At 40.7% G+C, this 20,074-nt stretch overlaps 4 protein-coding genes across 6 annotated transcripts in view; 3 read left to right on the forward strand and 1 right to left on the reverse strand.

Annotated features, from left to right (window-relative positions):
* LOC112058332 (adenylyl cyclase 78C) overlaps window positions 1-1,051 on the forward strand; it is a 106,457-nt gene extending 105,406 nt beyond the window's left edge. For 2 of the 3 annotated variants that reach the window (XM_024099094.2, XM_024099118.2), the window contains exons 24-26: window positions 223-329; window positions 682-796; window positions 875-1,051. In XM_024099094.2, coding sequence (XP_023954862.2) covers window positions 223-329; window positions 682-796; window positions 875-1,035 — 383 coding nt within the window. In that variant the 3' untranslated portion in view covers window positions 1,036-1,051. Of the gene's footprint in view, window positions 1-222; window positions 330-681; window positions 797-874 lie in introns of those variants that run through there. The other variant, XR_008250823.1, reaches the window with a different exon arrangement.
* Window positions 1,052-1,344: 293 nt separating this feature from the next.
* Window positions 1,345-8,002, forward strand: LOC112058356 (uncharacterized). The gene is made up of 14 exons (XM_052891556.1): window positions 1,345-1,416; window positions 1,573-1,682; window positions 1,859-1,945; window positions 1,997-2,096; window positions 2,253-2,351; window positions 2,508-2,617; window positions 2,794-2,880; window positions 2,932-3,031; window positions 4,150-4,248; window positions 4,891-5,084; window positions 5,125-5,242; window positions 5,301-5,490; window positions 5,872-5,983; window positions 6,617-8,002. The coding sequence occupies exons 1-14, from the start codon at window positions 1,345-1,347 to the stop codon at window positions 7,011-7,013; spliced, it is 1,875 nt and encodes a 624-aa protein (XP_052747516.1). The 3' UTR covers window positions 7,014-8,002.
* Window positions 8,003-8,428: 426 nt separating this feature from the next.
* LOC112058366 (FERM, ARHGEF and pleckstrin domain-containing protein 1) overlaps window positions 8,429-20,074 on the reverse strand; it is an 85,656-nt gene continuing 74,010 nt past the window's right edge. The window contains exons 26-29 of the mRNA XM_024099151.2: window positions 18,774-18,898; window positions 17,764-17,906; window positions 16,695-16,811; window positions 8,429-15,589 (exon numbers count right to left, since the gene is read on the reverse strand). Coding sequence (XP_023954919.2) covers window positions 15,544-15,589; window positions 16,695-16,811; window positions 17,764-17,906; window positions 18,774-18,898 — 431 coding nt within the window. The 3' untranslated portion in view covers window positions 8,429-15,543. The remainder of the gene's footprint in view (window positions 15,590-16,694; window positions 16,812-17,763; window positions 17,907-18,773; window positions 18,899-20,074) is intronic.
* Window positions 13,424-14,164, forward strand: LOC128199925 (uncharacterized). Its single transcript, XM_052891557.1, has one exon. The coding sequence runs from the start codon at window positions 13,424-13,426 to the stop codon at window positions 14,162-14,164; it is 741 nt and encodes a 246-aa protein (XP_052747517.1).

Consider the following 20,074-nt stretch of genomic DNA (forward strand, 5'->3'; position numbering starts at 1 on the left):
AGCCACGGCCGGAGCCTCCCATTAACCAGGTCTGGACCAATTAAGAAAACTTCAATCTCCCCAGCCGGGGATCGAACCCAGGAGTCTTGCAAATCCACCGCGCATACCACGAGTCACGCCACGGAGGCCTCATTACGAGATTTGTATGATTTTGTTCTGGATTGTTTGCCTTCCTCTTCCAAGATTTATTCAGTTAAAATATTTGTTTTATTTTCTTTTCAGTTGACTTCGACAGGTTATTGACGCAACCAAAATTTAAATGCATAGAAAAGATAAAAACAATCGGAGCGACTTACATGGCAGCGTCTGGGCTGAACCCTAACCATAAGGTAATATCACTTTTAAGATTTGTTTGGGCCACCAAACTAGTGCTCGAAGTGACCATTAATCCATCATATGTATCTAACTGATTTTTATAGCTATCCACTCCACGGTTAAGTAGTTTCATGACTCAAAAATGACGAATTGAACCATATATCAGGTGACCCAAGGCAAGAGTTGGCGCATAGTATGTCCAAAGGATAGGCCTTCCATCTTATCGCCAGCGTATTGGGTACCTTGCCCATGGGTAAACAATTAGATTTCATTTCATTGTATTTATTTTAAATTGCAAATTTAATATACTGTTCATTCTTAGTTTTAATGTATACCAACTTAGTAATATTAAAATAATGTATTCAGATCGGAGACGACGATTGCAAGCATGTGTGTGCGCTGGTAGACTACGCATTCGCGCTGCGCGAGGCGCTCGAGGACATCAACAAGCACAGCTTCAACAAGTTCCGGTTACGAGTAGGTACGGCCATGCGACCATTAACATTACATATGAATCAACAAAAACCTCTTTAATAATATCTTGGTCATGTATTGTCAGGTATAAGCTGCGGGCCACTGGTGGGCGGCGTTATCGGTGCGCGTAAACCCGTGTACGACATCTGGGGGAACACGGTGAACGAGGCGTCCCGCATGGAGTCCACCGGCGCCATGGACCGCATACAAGTTACCAAGTACACCAAACAGGTCGGCATAGTGTAGCTATAGTGTAGATATGACCGCTACGACATCTGGGGGAACACGATGAACGAGGCGTCACGCATGGAGTCCACCGGCGCCATGGACCGCATACAAGTCACCAAGTACACCAAACAGGTCGGCATAGTGTAGCTATAGTGTAGCTATGACCGTAGACGGGGCTACGACATCTGGGGGAACACGGTGAATGAGGCGTCCCGCATAGAGTCCACCTGCGCCATGGACCGCATACAAGTTACCAAGTACACCAAACAGGTCGGCATAGTGTAGCTATAGTGTAGATATGACCGCTACGACATCTGGGGGAACACGATGAACGAGGCGTCACGCATGGAGTCCACCGGCGCCATGGACCGCATACAAGTCACCAAGTACACCAAACAGGTTGGCATAGTGTAGCTATAGTGTAGATATGACCGCTATGACATCTGGGGGAACACGGTGAACGAGGCGTACCGCATGGAGTCCACCGGCGCCATGGACCGCATACAAGTCACCAAGTACACCAAACAGGTCGGCATAGTGTAGCCATGCCCGTAGACGGGCTACGACATCTGGGGAAACACGGTGAACGAGGCGTCCCGCATGGAGTCCACCGGCGCCATGGACCGCATACAAGTCACCAAGTACACCAAACAGGTCGGCATAGTGTAGCTATAGTGTAGCTATGACCGTAGACGGGGCTACGACATCTGGGGGAACACGGTGAATGAGGCGTCCCGCATAGAGTCCACCTGCGCCATGGACCGCATACAAGTCACCAAGTACACCAAACAGGTCAGCATAGTGTAGCTATAGTGTAGCTATAGTGTAGCTATGACCGTAGACGGGGCTACGACATCTGGGGGAACACGGTGAATGAGGCGTCCCGCATGGAGTCCACCTGCGCCATGGACCGCATACAAGTCACCAAGTACACCAAACAGGTCGGCATAGTGTAGCTATAGTGTAGCTATGACCGTAGACGGGGCTACGACATCTGGGGGAACACGGTGAATGAGGCATCCCGCATGGAGTCCACCTGCGCCATGGACCGCATACAAGTCACCAAGTACACCAAACAGGTCGGCATAGTGTAGCTATAGTGTAGATATGACCGCTACGACATCTGAGGGAACACGGTGAACGAGGCGTACCGCATGGAGTCCACCGGCGCCATGGACCGCATACAAGTCACCAAGTACACCAAACAGGTCGGCATAGTGTAGCCATGCCCGTAGACGGGCTACGACATCTGGGGAAACACGGTGAACGAGGCGTCCCGCATGGAGTCCACCGGCGCCATGGACCGCATACAAGTCACCAAGTACACCAAACAGGTTGGCATAGTGTAGCTATAGTGTAGATATGACCGCTACGACATCTGAGGGAACACGGTGAACGAGGCGTACCGCATGGAGTCCACCGGCGCCACGGACCGCATACAAGTCACCAAGTACACCAAACAGGTCGGCATAGTGTAGCCATGCCCGTAGACGGGCTACGACATCTGGGGAAACACGGTGAACGAGGCGTCCCGCATGGAGTCCACCGGCGCCATGGACCGCATACAAGTCACCAAGTACACCAAACAGGTCGGCATAGTGTAGCTATAGTGTAGCTATGACCGTAGACGGGGCTACGACATCTGGGGGAACACGGTGAATGAGGCGTCCCGCATAGAGTCCACCTGCGCCATGGACCGCATACAAGTCACCAAGTACACCAAACAGGTCGGCATAGTGTAGCTATAGTGTAGCTATAGTGTAGCTATGACCGTAGACGGGGCTACGACATCTGGGGGAACACGGTGAATGAGGCGTCCCGCATGGAGTCCACCTGCGCCATGGACCGCATACAAGTCACCAAGTACACCAAACAGGTCGGCATAGTGTAGCTATAGTGTAGCTATGACCGTAGACGGGGCTACGACATCTGGGGGAACACGGTGAATGAGGCGTCCCGCATGGAGTCCACCTGCGCCATGGACCGCATACAAGTCACCAAGTACACCAAACAGGTCGGCATAGTGTAGGCATAGTGTAGCTATAGTGTAGCTATGACCGTAGACGGGGCTACGACATCTGGGGGAACACGGTGAATGAGGCGTCCCGCATGGAGTCCACCTGCGCCATGGACCGCATACAAGTCACCAAGTAAACCAAACAGGTCGGCATAGTGTAGCTATAGTGTAGCTATGACCGTAGACGGGGCTACGACATCTGGGGGAACACGGTGAATGAGGCGTCCCGCATGGAGTCCACCTGCGCCATGGACCGCATACAAGTCACCAAGTAAACCAAACAGGTCGGCATAGTGTAGCTATAGTGTAGCTATGACCGTAGACGGGGCTACGACATCTGGGGGAACACGGTGAATGAGGCGTCCCGCATGGAGTCCACCTGCGCCATGGACCGCATACAAGTCACCAAGTAAACCAAACAGGTCGGCATAGAGTGTAGCTGTAGCGTAGACGGGCTACGTAAGACTGGTTGAGCCTTGTAACTACACCCCCGATCCCAATGCCGATTGTAGATCTATTCGCCCGAAAAATGTACTGTACGATCTTGACAAGGACATAATGACCGAAAATGCTTCCCAGGCAACACAAACACAAGCTACGCGGCGTCATGGCCGGCGAAGACAAGGTCCCCTATGTCTGACGTCACCTGGGCGTGGATTTTTAACTCATAATTACGGAGGTGCCCGGACTAATACACTCAGGATAAAACACCCTTCTGAAACGGCCCTCTTAAGTCGAGGTCCTAGTCTCAGAGGAGACGTCTTTAGAGAGTCGTTCCGATTCTTCCTTCGAGCCCCATGAGGCGATGCTTCTGCGCTCGCCTGAAAGCCCCTGAGGTAAAGTCGCTGAGGGGTCATTATCATTAAGGGGTCTACGGCATTTACACAATCAGAAAAACAAAACAAACAAACAGATTGACATAGAGTGTAGCTACGAGCGTAGACGGGCTACGACATCTGGAGTAACACGAGTCGTCCTAACTAAAATCTTATATCCGTGGATGTATTATCAAAAAAGTTTATCATAATTTCCGATGCGTGTTCTTTTTGCATGTTGGGTAATAAGTACTTAGTTATTTGATAAATTGATTATAATTTGTACTCGTATCTTATTAGGTGTTGGAGCGTCGCGGCTACGGGCTGGAGGCGCGCGGCGCGGTGGAGGTGAAGGGCAAGGGGCGCATGGAGACGTGGTGGGTCACCAAACGGAAGCATGTACGTATTCTTCAACGCATCGATACTTGAATGAGAGGGTTCTAAGTAATAAGTTGGTCCGGAGAAATAATCACTGTGTACGACTATCGTTGTGAATTATGTTACTTATTTAAAGATTCTCCGAATCATTTGGAAAGGTGATTGGGATTTATTACAAGAAAAAATCTTATTAGCAGCCTGAAGTTGAGAAGTTGGCGGTGTTGGTATACCCCCGTGCCTCAGAATGCACATCAAGCAGTCGGTTATGCAGGCGCATAACCGACTGCTTGATGGACGGCAAACCGACCGACAAGACCAGGAAAGATCAGGCGATTTCATCGGTCGTGTCGGTTTACCGTCCCATCAGATTATGCAGAGAGGTGGAAAAGAGAGTGCTCTTTGCTCTTTCTTGTGTAGTATAATACATGGTTGTGTTGTTGTGTAGTACATGGTTAAATTCACCATGAGATTGGCCGCCACGGCCGAAAAAAAGAAAAAACAGTTCGGTCGGGTGCATATATTATTGCTACGACTTATCTTAACATTATGTTGCTCATTTTCAATTAATAAGTATCAGCTTATTTTAACGACTCATTATAGAGCCAAGCCTCCCTTCTTACAGGGGGTAATAAGACATAATATTAATGCTTTACTTATACACAGGAGCAGCGTCCGCGCGACCGCTACCGCAGCCGCACGGCGGAGGCGCGCGTGCCCGAGGACGCGCCCCTGCCCGCGCGCCCCTCGCCGCCCGCCGCGCCGCCCGTGCCGCCGCGCTCGCTGGCCGCCGTCGTGTACACCATGCTGCAGGCGAGGAAGCGCATCTACACGCACCCGCTCGACGCGCAGCAGGGTACGTACTACACAGGAGCAGCGTCCGCGCGACCGCTACCGCAGCCGCACGGCGGAGGCGCGCGTGCCCGAGGACGCGCCCCTGCCCGCGCGCCCCTCGCCGCCCGCCGCGCCGCCCGTGCCGCCGCGCTCGCTGGCCGCCGTCGTGTACACTATGCTGCAGGCGAGGAAGCGCATCTACACGCACCCGCTCGACGCGCAGCAGGGTACGTACTACACAGGAGCAGCGTCCGCGCGACCGCTACCGCAGCCGCACGGCGGAGGCGCGCGTGCCCGAGGACGCGCCCCTGCTCGCGCGCCCCTCGCCGCCCGCCGCGCCGCCCGTGCCGCCGCGCTCGCTGGCCGCCGTCGTGTACACCATGCTGCAGGCGAGGAAGCGCATCTACACGCACCCGCTCGACGCGCAGCAGGGTACGTACTACACAGGAGCAGCGCATCTACATGCACCACCCAGCAGGGTAAATAATATACTCTTCAACACAACCAACAACAAAGGTACAAAGTACCTAGGTTTTGAAAGTTAGCTGCAGCTACAAGTAGCCGCGTGTTTGCTTTGTTCTGAACGGAACTTGGAAGGGGTAACTGTACATCAGGTACTGTCGAACAGTGGTATACCAAAAATATCGATACTTTACCTCTAATAGGTATCATTTTTCAGTTTCACATTCCTATAGGTACGCGTTGCAGACTTGACGGTAAACTAAAACTTGATAGTGAATGGTTTGTGTTATAAAATTATGTTAAACAAAGCTTTCATGTTAGCAGTAAGAGAATATAATATAAACTGTTTAGGTGCAGCGGGCTCGGGCGGCAGCGTGCGCGCGCGGGCGGGGCGCGCGGGGCTGGGCGCGGCGCGACGAGCCGCCGACCTGCGCCGCACCTACACCACGCACCCCAGGACTTGGTGAGACTGCTCTTACTTTACTAGTGCTGGCCCCGTAGCCAAGTAGCACGCCGATTCTTTCTCTTTCTACGATCGCAAACGCTTCGAAAACTAAAAAGATGTATGGGAATGACATTTGCTATCGACAGGTCACGTGATCAAGATCTGTCATTTCCATACATTTTGGGAACCCAACAACCAGAGCTGGGCAAAATACGTGCTCTGGTTTAATTAAAATACAAATACGTTTAATTGTAGCTATTTCAATTAATAAGAACGTATTTACAAGTACGAGTGGGTAGTTCAAATACTGCCCAACCTTGCCAACAACTTAGTTTAGACATTTTTAGGGCCAAAATTCTTGTGGTTAATGTAATACTTAGTAAGAAGTGTTTCCTACTAAATCTTTCAACAGATAGACACTCAGCTTCCAAACACCGACATTTCTATAGCTTATTAGGAATCTCACGAATCATTTTCATTTTATTACCTAATTTAATCTAAGTAGGAATGAGCTAACTCTGTATTTTAATAACCATCGATTGTACTGATTTTTTTTCACATGTTTGGTTTATTATTTTCCTGATCAGACTACTTTTATGCACCCTTATGTAAAAAGCAATTAATTATTTACTAAAATTCTCAACATTACAGCAATGGCGACATAGAGTTAGCAAAACGGCCCTACTCGAGCAGCATGGTAGCGCGGCGACCCGACATGGCGCCGCCCATCCTGGGCAGCATGTCGGCCCCGCACACCCCCACCGCGCCGCACCTCCCCGCCGAGGTCCTGTTCACGGGGCCCAAGCTCGGCCTCAGCGCCAGACTCAAGGCTGCCAGCTTCTCCTACAGAACGAGGCCTCACAGAGACCGCTCGCCGAAGATTAACGAAGAAAACAACGGCTCCAGGACATCAGTCACCAACGGCGTACCTGGCTCGTTCCGACTTAGATCCGTCACTACGGCTTCCTTCTTTAGAGGACGAAATAAAGATAGGAGAAAAACACAAGAGTTGAACTCAAATGGGGACACTGTAACCACTCGCATGTAAAATGTAGTTAAATGTGGGTAAACTCAAATAAATCTTTATTTTATTAGGCCTACAACTGACACCTTTGATGCGCAAACTTTTCCTTACACAGTAATTGTACTTATCTAAAATTATTAAATAAAGCCTACTATTATGTCTGAATTCTGAAAGTGGCGTAGATTTTTTTTTAAAAGTAAAAACAAATACATATAATAAAGCCTACTACCAAAGATAGTAATGAGAGAAAGAGAAGCAAATACCTATTTATTTTTGGAAAATTATTGTTTTATTTGCCTAATGCCTATACCAGATTGTTATACTGTATGCATATAACTAGTAAAATACGAATGAATGTCCACCTTGTCATATTTCATTATGTATATAGCTAATTTATAGTTTTCTAACAATATTCTTAAAAGTATAAGTATGTACTATGCACAGTTATTTTATAATTATTTATTCATTAGTTTGTATTTTATATAATAACAATTGTAAATTATATTATCTGTAGCTTATTAATAAAAAAATGTAACCTTAACAAGGAGCTGTCTAGATTATTTTTCAATTGATTTTCCTCCAATTTGGTTTCGTTTACCTAATTAGGTATGTAAATATAATAAAGGCGACTTTTTATTCTACTTAAACAATATTAAAATTGTATAAACAATATATCTACTTGTAGTGGCATTCTAAAAACACAAACATAAAATAGTTATATTTTAATGTAGGTTTATGTATGTCTATCGTACCTACGTAATTGATCTCCTAAATATTTCTAAGATGTACTTATTTACCAGAGTTCGTGAAACGGGTAGATTTTAAATGCCATACTATCTTGTACTATAATTTTAATACAGGTACTATATAGAAAATATGAGTACGTACCTACCTATATTTTAGTTTTAAATTAAGTAATTATAATAATTTATTTATTGTAGATATTAGTTTTAAGTATACAAGTAAAATCAATGCCAAAGTATAGTTAAATTCATTAAAAAATATAATGATAATTGAATGCGTCTCATTTTCATGAAATACCTTTAATACCCAAATAAAATACCTTTTTAGTAGTTGATCATTCGTTGGTTTAAAGATGTCCTGAACACGTTTTGGGTCAAATTAACCCTGATTTATATAGGTAACTTAGTAGGCTTTGTGTTTAGCTCATAAGCCCAGTTCGGACTATTTTAGTAAAGTATTAACGATTTTTGGATTTCCTGCCCAAAAATCGTTTGTACTCGACTCTAATCCTAAAGTAGTCCGATCTAGGCCTTAGATTATTAGGTACTCTGTACCTAAAGTAACTACCTACTCTTAAATCTATGGTTTGGCTAGAGATGGGCGGCCCTAAAGACCGTTTGACGAAGGTAACCTAGAAACACCTGTTTTCCTCTAATTAATCACTTGATATAAGCATTTATTAAATAAAACCAAAATTATCACTTTCCACTGCATTTATTTATACAAAAATATTGTGTTGACCTTTTGTGATGACAATACATTCAATAAATACCTCATGACATACCAGTGTTGCCATTTACCTTTAGTATTTTTGTACTCAGTCGCGTAATCTTTTGGAATAAGGCAGTTATAAAACATTATTAAATATCATTTTAAAACACATTTATATCTGGATTATTTTAACTTGGCACACCAAACCATTCAGAGTCTGTGTAGTGTCTATGAACGAGTGTTTTAAAGGTAGTGTAACAAGTTATAGTAATCTTGATATAAAGCAATCTTTATTTATGTTGTTTTTTTTTGGTATATACGAGTAGAAAACTAAGCGTAAAGCCCTGCTGGCTTATTCACTAATTTGGTCATTATTAACCTATTAAAATAAACATCAAATCAACTGAGAAATGTCGTCTACCTACTGTATATATCCACATAGGGATGTCAGTAGGCACCAGATGACATTTTTTCCACAGAATCTGAAATTCGAATGTCAACTAATATACATCAAAGTTAGTGAATTAGCCTACTGATACTAGTACATATTCAAGATTGCGTTTTAGCTTCCATAATTTCTACCGATCACAATGTTCTCTTTGTTATTTGGTTGGTAGATTGCAAGAAGGTAACTATAAACGTTGGTTTAAAATTTTGTTGGTTCAACATTCAAAGCGTGGAAAGATAAATAAAACTGACAAGGTATGTATTAACTGGTAAATATACGATACTTTAATAATTTACACCATTCTATAAATAATAGTCCTAACGCAAAGAGTGAGAGATATTTTGCGGTTGCGCCGCTATTGGTTGTCTTTCTAGCGTCCCGGGATATTTCGTGGCCAACACGAAGCAATATACCAATACATGATTAGTCCCAAGATTACCAAAGGTTAATGCTAGATGACTGAAATGTATAATTTGAATTAAACACGAGGCTAAATATTTTGATGGAATTAATGTTTATCCTACAAAAAGGTCGTTTAAATATTCCAATTATCATGGTAGGTAATTACCCTCTAAATATCTCGTTTCCAACAGTAAAAAGAATCATCAGTATTGGTTCATAAACGACGAAATTATTCGCGAATTGAGAAACCTCCTCCTTTTTTAAGTCGGTTAATAATTTAGTATCGATTTATGTTAAACTTTTGATCCAGCAGCGTTGAATGTCGAACAACGTAGTGCAGACTTTTACGGTTAGGTCGCAAGAACGCATATTTTAACAATTATATATATTACCTGAGGCTTAGCCATACAAAGAAATATATAATAAATCCGCTATCCTTATCAATTCATAAAAAATATATTATACAGGTTATGTATAATTTCTTGAAAAATTAAAAATACAATTATAATTTAAACTATTATAATTACTAACATTTATAGTTATAACGCATAATGTACTGAGATAGTGTAAGACCAAATGGGAGCAATTTGGTCTGGGTGTATAAATTAATAGAAAATTCATGTACTTTTATAAATTAACGTATAAAACAGGATGATATTCAAGTCTATTAAATATAATTCTATCATAAATAATAATCTATAATACTAGTTTATAAACACTATTAAACTTCACACATTTAATAATCACGAAAATTAGAAAAAAAATTATAACTTTCGCGCCATCTTAGCCTTGTAGATTAATCCCATGCAGTCATATAATCAAGGCTTGAAATTCAAACCTAAATTTTCTTCAAAGTAATATGAACTTTAATCAACAGTGTTCTAAATAAAGGTTCAAACTAAACTGGTAGTTTGAAGAAAAAAATCGAGGTTTAAATAAGATTTAAATTTTGATATGAATTAATAACCTTAATCTTTTCCATGTTTATAAGTATGGTTTTGTCTAGAATTTGATCCGCGAAGATTATAGCTATGAGTTTGTTGTCTATAAAGACAGCGCATTTTATTCTTCTTGCTCTTAAACATACAGCAAGAAAATAACTAATATTTTTCCTAAATTTGACGTGAAAGGTCTGATATAACTAAACAATATTTAGTTTATACTTTGTGTAGGTACAGTAAGAATGGATCACTTTAAAGCTAAGTAAGGCCTCAACCGCGCAGTGCGGTGTATAACATAGAAATGTGAGAATTGTTCATGGAAACATATTTAACACAGAATTATTGTCTGTGACCACAAAGTAACCAGAGTGAGTCTTTACAAACAACGTACTGAAGCCGGCGAAACCCATTAAAAAACAAACGTCACGCGTCTCCTTGACAACCGCATATAGAAATTTTTTTCATAATTTGCATTTTAAAATTTAACACTAACAACAATTACATAACTGTGAAATGAAGATTATATATCCATACATTTTCAACCGATGGACAGACAGGTGACGGACGATTACTATAATAAGGATCCTCTATTGCTCCGATCCCCGTTCTAGGTTAGTACTAGGTTTGTTAGTTAGGGCCGGTGTATATCTGCCGATTCGCTGTGGCGCGTTTAAACCATTATGAACCTTGCTAGCTACTAATACCCAAGACGTGACGGTTGTAAGAATCACCAATGGCGATGTTATTGATAAGCCGCGGAAATAAAGGCTTAACGTGCTCGCCGAGGCATAGGCGTGTAACACCACTAATTTCCCAACATTCCCTAAAAATATTTTTTAAAACACTACGAGGAATACTATGTATTTTAGGAATTTTTACCGAGAATATATTGTAGAAAAGCTCAACGACCTGACGACGATTTCATTACCAAGAACTTGAAGCCAGAACGTAGAGATCAGTGGCGCTAACATACGATCACTGAAGAGAAAATAGACAAATGGACATGACCCAGATTTGTATGAAGGCTGGGACTTTATTTGGTTTGTCAAGCAAGCTGTACCAAATTATTTTTATTCCAGTCCTATCACTTTTGTACCAACGCAATAAAAGGCATTTTCGGTTGCGCCGCCATTGGTTGGATTTTGTCTATTTCTCTTCACGAGATTATATCTCTCTCTCACTAAAACCACATAGGCTAAGTGCACGGAGACAGATAATAAAATACATGATAAATGTAATGTCACTGATATGGTAATTGAATAATAATACCTAGGTATATGTCTCGCCATATATACACCGGCCGTATGATTTGTTCCTTAATAAGTGAGATCGCAGTCAAGAGATAAATTGTCACAAATGATAAAAAACATCGTATTATTATTTCGTATATATAAAAATAAGATCATTATTTTGTTTATTAAATAGTATCTAATTGTTTTGTCTTGTTATAATTCCTGGAATGTCCTACCTAACGTACTGTTATTGTATCAATTAAATTCCGTTTAAATTATAATAAACAAACGGTGTATTTAATACCACACTGGTATAAATTCAGTTTATAAACAAAAATCTTGAACAAAAAGCAACACAGTACTTTTTTAATGTTTCAGTGTTTGGTGCATTTTAATCTGTCAATTTAGTTGTTACATAGAGATTTGTTTACAACCAAATTATTACCAATTACAACACCATACAAAATGCCCAAAACCTAACTAATAATCTATCCATTTAAATGTCAATATTGCTTAATTGTACAGTTATTACCAAGATTTATTTATCGAAATCAAAAATATCTATAATTTCTTGATCAAAAATGAACGACGAAATCAATTATTAAAGTCATTGAATTTTTACATAAAACATGATGTAAAAATTCAATGACTTTAATAATTGATTTTTATCAATTGATGTACTTATACATATTTTTTATATTTTCAAAAATAATTTTCCATTTTACAGTTACATCTGGTTCGTACTATTATTTTGGTGCAAAGCTTAAACACGAAACTCATATAACTACTTTAAATACTGTATTAATCATAACTACTGTTCGCGCGGCGAGAGTTTGGCTTTGACCGTTATTGCGCAGAAATCAGAAATTGGGTATCAACGGGCATTAGCGGGGTGCGGGGCGGGTGCGCGGTGCTCTGATTGGCGCTCCAGTCGTTACCTGCCTCTCGCACCGAAACGACGTACCGCGCACTCCTGTTGTACAATCACGTTCACAAATGAATTGCTATTTTCGTTAATTGTTGTCGATTGTTATTATTTGTTGAGTTTGTTTGTTTAAGTTTTTTTGTTAAATATTAAAAAGTGATTTAAAAATGCGTAAAAAAAACATTGTTTTAAAAAGGCAAGCACGGAAAATGATATATGACGTGAATTGCTTTTTAAAGAAAGAAGCTGACGAATGTATCGATTCATTGAAGCAAATTCGAAGTAAGATTGAGGAAGTTGCTTCTTTACTCAGTCAGTCGGAAAATAACCAAACTATAGAGACTTTGCAGGTAATGAAAACGGAAACTGTTTCTAAATTAAATAGAGTAGTCAGTAAATTAGCTCAGATTCAAAAACGGACATCGGAGGCCACTAAGACTTCAATTGGCACTGTAAAAAATATCGCAAATCAAGCCAAGAGTTCCGATTTGCTAATTACTTTCAGAACACCTGGAAAAAAACGTCCCAGAGCTAAACCAGTTACCAATATTGATAATTTTGACCAAGGTGTTATAAAAAGATGTTTACACAATTTTCACAAGACGAATAATGAACTTCCCACCATTGGGAAACTAAAAAAGAAACTTGAGGAAGATATAAACTTTAAAGGGTCAGAAACAAGTCTTCGTGTAATTGTAAAGGAGTTAGGATTTCGCTGGAAAAAAACAGAAAACAACCGTAAATTACTAATAGAAACATCGAATATCCGATTACAACGCATTGAATATTTAAGAAAAATAAAAAAATATCGACAAGAAGGAAGACCCATTGTTTACACAGATGAATCCTACGTAGATTCATCGCACTCAACAACCAAAGCCTGGAGCGATTGCCCTACGGAAGGACTAAAAAAACCCATTTCTAAAGGACAACGAGTTGTGATAGTCCACGCAGGATCTGAAGCTGGGTTTATACCAAATGCTTTATTAACTTTTAAAGCCGGCACCAAAACAGGGGACTATCACGACAACATGAATTACGAGAATTATGAAAAATGGCTTAGGACACAATTAATTCCCAACCTACCACCCAATTCTGTAGTGGTTGTCGACAACGCCTCATACCACAATAAACAATGGGATTTAGCACCGTCCTCCAATACCAAAAAAGCCGATATGCAAAATTGGCTAACTAATAAAGGCATACAATATGATTCAACAATGCTCAAGCCACAATTGTACAACATGATAAAAGCTAATAAAGAAAGATTTAAAACTTTTTCAATAGATCAAATTTTAGCAGAAGCAAACCATAGCATATTGAGATTACCGCCTTACCATCCAGACCTCAACCCCATAGAAATGGCATGGGCTACTATTAAACAATATGTAGCTAGCAAAAATGTTAAATGGAATTTACAAGAATGTACCAAACTTATCAAAGAAAAAGTATCCTTAATGGGTGCCCAGGAATGGGAAAAAATATGTAAGAAGGTAAAAGATATAGAAGAAGAGTACGCCAAGAGTGACTATGTAGTTGATTTACTTACCGAGCAATTTATAATTCGCGCCGATGATAGTTCCGAAGACGATGATTCTGATGATGGTTATGAAGATGATGATGATGACAACTGCGACCGAGGAAGCCCTGAACCCGGACCCTCAACAAGCAAAAGACGTTGCACAATTTCGTGCAACGTCGGCAGCACCAATGACCCATGCGGTAATTTCATAGAAGGCGTTAAACCGTTAACTGATTCAGAATCTGAATAGTACTGCTGCTAAGACTTTTTTTTAATGTTAACTTTTTTAAATTACATTTTGGTGTAGTTTCACCCCCTTTTGGTGTTGCAGATTATCCAGGGACACACTGTATTTAATAATTATTTTAAGTTTTCTTTTGTTCTTATGTACCAATTTTACATGTATCTTGGAATAAATAATTTTATTAAAAACAATTATTTAGAATTTTCATTGCTGTCTCTGTATAAACATTTTAAATATGTAAAATAACTATCAATAGTTTTAATAAATGAAGAAGTTTATCTACTTCGTATTATTTTCTAGCATTATTATCACTATACATGAATTTTGACCCACTCAAATATCCAACCTGGTACATAAAAAAGGAAAAGTATTGTGTGCGTGACAGTACCCATGCGCAGTAATCCCCTCCATCCGAAGGTCAAAGCCAAACTCTCGCCGCGCGAACTATACTAGTTTATGACACAAACATCACCCACAAGTTCTTTCATAACTTCATAACACAAAGGGAACAACTAAATAAATAATATAATCAGATATGCTTAGTTCTAATAACTCTCTCAGGATGCGTTCAATATTCAGAAGTGGGATATCGCAAAAACAAGATTTTGGCAAACGTTACTCACAACCAACTTTTAATAATATTATGCCAATTTATTGCCTAGATATTTGTACATTTTTTTTAATATTTTATAAAAAATAATCTTACTTTATAAGCAAGATCTTTAGGTCCAAATGCGAGCCACGACATATTTCGTGAAGACAATTTTGAAGCACCAATAGGTTAGTAATAAAGCGGCCAGACACATCACCGAGTGGTGGTGGTTCGATCCCCGCCCGCTGGACTATAGTCGTACTCACTCCAAACACAGTCTTTTCCGACTAATTGGAGAAAAACGGAAATTGGTATATAAAAAAATGTCTCTCTGTTTCGTTAATATGGGACGGTTTTCAGTCAGCTATTGGTCGATTATGTTCATTATCTTCATGAAATGTGTCATGGTATGCATCTCGAGCCTACATAAATTCATTTGGTATTATTAATTTTATTTTCTGAGAATAAATATAGGCAAGATTATTAATCCTCCGTGATTTTCTTTGACAAATATGGCACCAATTTTTAACAGTATATCGAAAATAAGTTTTAAGCAACACCAAACGTTTATTAATAAGTTGGGTCAAAGACAAAGATGTTTGTAAAGAAACTAAGAGGAAAATCTAGCATTCGACTTTACATTTCGTGTTCTGTTGAAAAGGCTTTTATGTGTGCCATTGCGAATGCGAAAGTTACCCAGTTTATACATGCAGAAATAAAGGGCTACTAATTTGTATTAATATCTTCTCTTAAGATTCATTAAAATGGTTATAATGAATATAAAAGTTTACAGTTAATTTTCATGCGACAGCATCGGAGTTTGTAGAACTTCTATCCACCTGAGAAAGAAATAAAACTAGTTACTAAGTATACAGGGTGCTGGGGAGCATTTTCCATAACTCTGGAGGTTATATTCTTTACCGACAATTTATTAATAATGTTCAAGGAACATGTGTTCTAAAATTCATATTTTCGGGGTAAATAATATTTCTTTTGTAAATAGATCTTAAAATGTGCCCCTTATCGCACGCGTCCTTATAATTATGACGTAGCCAAGATTTTCGTATTTTAAAACACAAGGATAGATAAAGGTGTGTGTATGGATGGCATGGATGACATGGATAGTCGGAATTATTTGAATTACCTGGATTCACCGGGATGATGAAATTTGCCTCAGTCCACTAAATGGTCTTGTACAATGTGAAGTTGTCATGGGGAATTTGCCTCAGTCCGCTAAATGGTCTTGTACAATGTGAAGTTGTCATGGGGAATTTGTCTCAGTCCGCTAAACGGTCTTGTACAATGTGAAGTTGTCATGGGGAATTTGCCTCAGTCCGCTAAATGGTCTTGTACAATGTGAAGTTGTCATGGGGAATTTGTCTCAGTCCGCTAAACAGTCTTGTACAATGTGAAGTTGTCATGGGGTATTTGTCTCAGTCCGATAAACGGTCTTGTACAATGTGAAGTTGTCATGGGGAATTTGCCTCAGTCCGCTAAATGGTCTTGTACAATGTGAAGTTGTCATGGGGAATTTGTCTCAGTCCGCTAAACGGTCTTGTACAATGATCAGCTGTCGTGGGGAATTCTGCTCAGATCAATTATAGAATATCAGTATCGCAACCCAAATTCACGAAACAAAATGTCTGTCATTTTCTGAGGAAATTGAACTTACATTTGGTACATACAGTATCTTATACTAAACTAGAAATTTTTGTCCGTTATTTTCAACTACACAAAAAGTATTTTTACAGAGCTCTTTAATTGACGAACACGACTACAACTGTGAAACATCGATACTATTGAGATAATTTTTATAATCGCTAGATCTTTGATCATATACTATCACAGAAAAGTAACATCTAGCGAGGCAGATCCTATACTATAATTGGTCTGAGAGAATTCTAATAATAATTAACATCAAACAGTAAATGAATTATAAATTACCTATTGTAGGTGAAGTGACTGTCAGCTCGAAAGAAGTAAACGTGATTCTTGAACTGCAGCTTGAACACAAAGTCTTTGTCGATGCCGTCGCTCGGCGCTGGCGACCCTACGCTGTACCTGTTAGCCAAATTGATATTCAGTTCTAATGTACTGGTAGCAATTAAATGTACATAGGTACAGGCCATACTTGTCAGTTAAAAAAACATGTTTTTTTTTAAATACAAAAAAACGTGTGCGACGCTTGACAGAAGATCTCAAGCCTACTGTTGTATGCGTGAGAATGGCGCTAAAACGCGTTACGTTACGAAACGGTTTACCCTCTCATAAGAATTTCACTTCAATAAAATTGTATAGATGGGTATCATTATCATCATGTTTAAATTAAATCAAGGCAATTGGAAATGATATATCTATATGGTCCGAGAGCTGGCTGACATTTAGGTAGGTATTGGAAGCTGAAAACTTGTTCTATACCTCTCCTATGCTACCTTAACACATAATTGGATACCTGATTAGATAGTAGTGCGGTTGTTTTTTAAAATTTATCAACCAATTGATAGTAAAATCATGGCAACGGAAGTAAAATACAAGTAAGCTATTGTAAGTAAGCCATTATAAGTCTTACTAAACATAGGGTAAAACTATACTTGGTAATATTTACTAAGTTTTGCGTTCGGAGTCACCAGATTTAGGATATGGTGGGTTGATCCTAAATGAAACTCGTACTGTTGTTCACTCTTGTGTATTGAAACTAATCTTAAATGATATTACACTAAAGTTAATATACAAGTAGTACTTTCAACGATATGCGTTGATATCAAAGTACATGAGTTTCTTACGAGTGTTGCGGTACGACAGGGCAGATAAGTGTCGTATCGCTCGCGGTAAGGGTCATACGGTCTAAATGACCGGGAATACTAGCGTCCCTTTTCGTTTCCCGCGCGAGGCTGGCTGTGGCGGAGCAATGTTGCCAACCGATTCGCGCGCTTTGTAACTGCCGCGCAGCATTGCCAACGTAAGAAATGTATCGTATACTTTCAGAAAGCGCCACAACCGGAGTATCTCTTACCCGAGCAGCGGCAGCGAGGCGAGCGGCGCGCGGTCGCGACACGTCTTGTAGAAGAACAGCGTGAACACGGCGAACACCACCCACAGCTTCTGCCAGCCGTGAGAGTTCTTGAACTTGCGTAGAAGGTAGCCGGACAACTGGCTCTGCACCAAGTCATGAACAGCCATCTTCGTTATCAGTATATTTTAACGGCCCACTACAGGGCATTATATAAGAGGCATTACACGAAAGTTAAACTAGTCGACATATGTCGAGACTAAAAGAAAACAAATCTCGGCCAATAAGCGGCTGAATTGAAAATATCGCTCCTTTTTCCTTGGGTTGAGACGAAAGAGAGTGCAGTATGTCAACTCCCGTCTTTTTTCATTACAAGATATTTCGTTGACGCATAGTTATTTTTCAATTACTATTCCGTATTGTTGTCAACAAACAAACATAAATGCCGACTTGAGAGCCAACAAACTCATGAATCCGGATGCCCAAGATCGGGCAAAGTGGGTGGATTTTGACTAAAAGTGGACCCCACGTAGTGGAATCACGATAGAAAGAAGAAGAATAAGATTGTACATGTGGATAAATTATATTATTATTCCTTTTTAAAATTCATAATTGAGGTTTTATAATATGTGTATGTGTCCGTGTGAAAACGTGCGTGCGTGCATGCATGTTTTCGTGTGCGAGTGCGTGCGTGCTTCAGTACGTGTGTGTATTCGTGCGTGAGCGAGTGCGTGCGTGCGTGCATGCATGTTTTCGTGTGCGAGTGCGTGCGTGCTTCAGTACGTGCGTGTATTCGTGTGTGAGCGAGTGCGTGCGTGCGTGCATGCATGTTTTCGTGTGCGAGTGCGTGCGTGCTTCAGTACGTGCGTGTATTCGTGTGTGAGCGAGTGCGTGCGTGCGTGCTTTAGTGTGTGTGAGTGCGTGTTTGATTGCGTGTGAGTGCATGCGTGCGTGTGTAAGTTCATGCGTGCGCGCTTGAGTGCGTGTGTGAGTGCATGCGCGTGTGCTCGTACCCGCATGGCGAGGTGCAGCTGGTCGCGGCGAAGCGACGTGGCGCGGTGCCAGCACACGTGCGCCAGCGCGCTGCCAGCACTCGAGCCGCCCGCGCCCACCGCAGCCTCACCGCTGTCCGCATCCTCTGCATCACATTTTAATCTTATTAGTACGAGATAAAGCATAAGAAATATTCACCTTCATCTATTATTTATTTGGGATAAGAAATAAATGATCATAGCAAATAAGTGGCCTGGTAAAATTGCGGCAAATTACATTTTATTTATAAAATTTATTTAATCTACTCCCGCATCGGTTAATTAAAAAAAACCATTAGTTAAAGAATACTTCTAATAGAAAATTAAAACGTAAAGGTTGCCTGCTTTCACAGTGCAACTGTTGGGTTGCCAGATATAAACAGTTGAGTATTGTTATTTATATACCCTCATCAGTTATTAAGACAAATATGTCAAATGAAAGCTTATTTTATGCCTAATTTAACTGTATTAAGTTGCCTTTGTAAAATGTGTGGCCGCAACTTAACTAGGCAAAGTATTTGCAATGTGTCACTGTGAATATTATCTCTCATTTATTTCTTATCACTAATAAATAACAGATGAGGGTATATATTTTTAATACCGGATTTCGGCCCATAGAATTATAGACAAAGTACTAAACTGAGTCCTCAACCACGCGGTACAGTAGTGCGGGGTATGAAAAGAAACAGATTGTAAACCCATTCCTGATTCATAGATAGGCAGGCACTATTGCCGCCCGCACTCGCTCGTCTATCGTCTTACCCGCACCCCATGGGCGAAGACTGAGATGAGCGAGCCCCCCCATACTAAAGAACACAAAATTTTATGTCATTACCCTGTGGTGGTCACACACACATAGATTGTAAATGAAAATGCTACTTAAGCATTAACGTAAATATGACGAAGTCAATACGGGCGGTTTGTCGCCAATCGTTACCTAACCGTTGTAACTGATAGTCAATAAAAAGTGTTTTATCAGTGGAGCCTACTATTATTTATCACCCATAACCGCTACCCGGGACACGACATACCTTACTCAAACCCAAATATATAAGTATCCAAATAGTACTAAAGTGGTACAAAAACCCAAAGATGTGCACCCACATTTTATCCTAGTACGTAACAAGCGTGTGCTGTGAGTGGACATGGACTTAAAAAATATTTACTATTTCTTTTTTGTTTTAATCCCTTAATTATGCCTTTGTGATCATTTCGGAAGTGTAAAAACACAAGCCACAATATGGATAAAGAGAAATGTGTTACGAGTGATGACGTACTCAATG

This window comes from Bicyclus anynana, chromosome 4 (genome assembly GCF_947172395.1).
Source record: "Bicyclus anynana chromosome 4, ilBicAnyn1.1, whole genome shotgun sequence".
In the NCBI taxonomy this organism is placed as follows: Eukaryota; Metazoa; Arthropoda; class Insecta; order Lepidoptera; family Nymphalidae; genus Bicyclus; species Bicyclus anynana.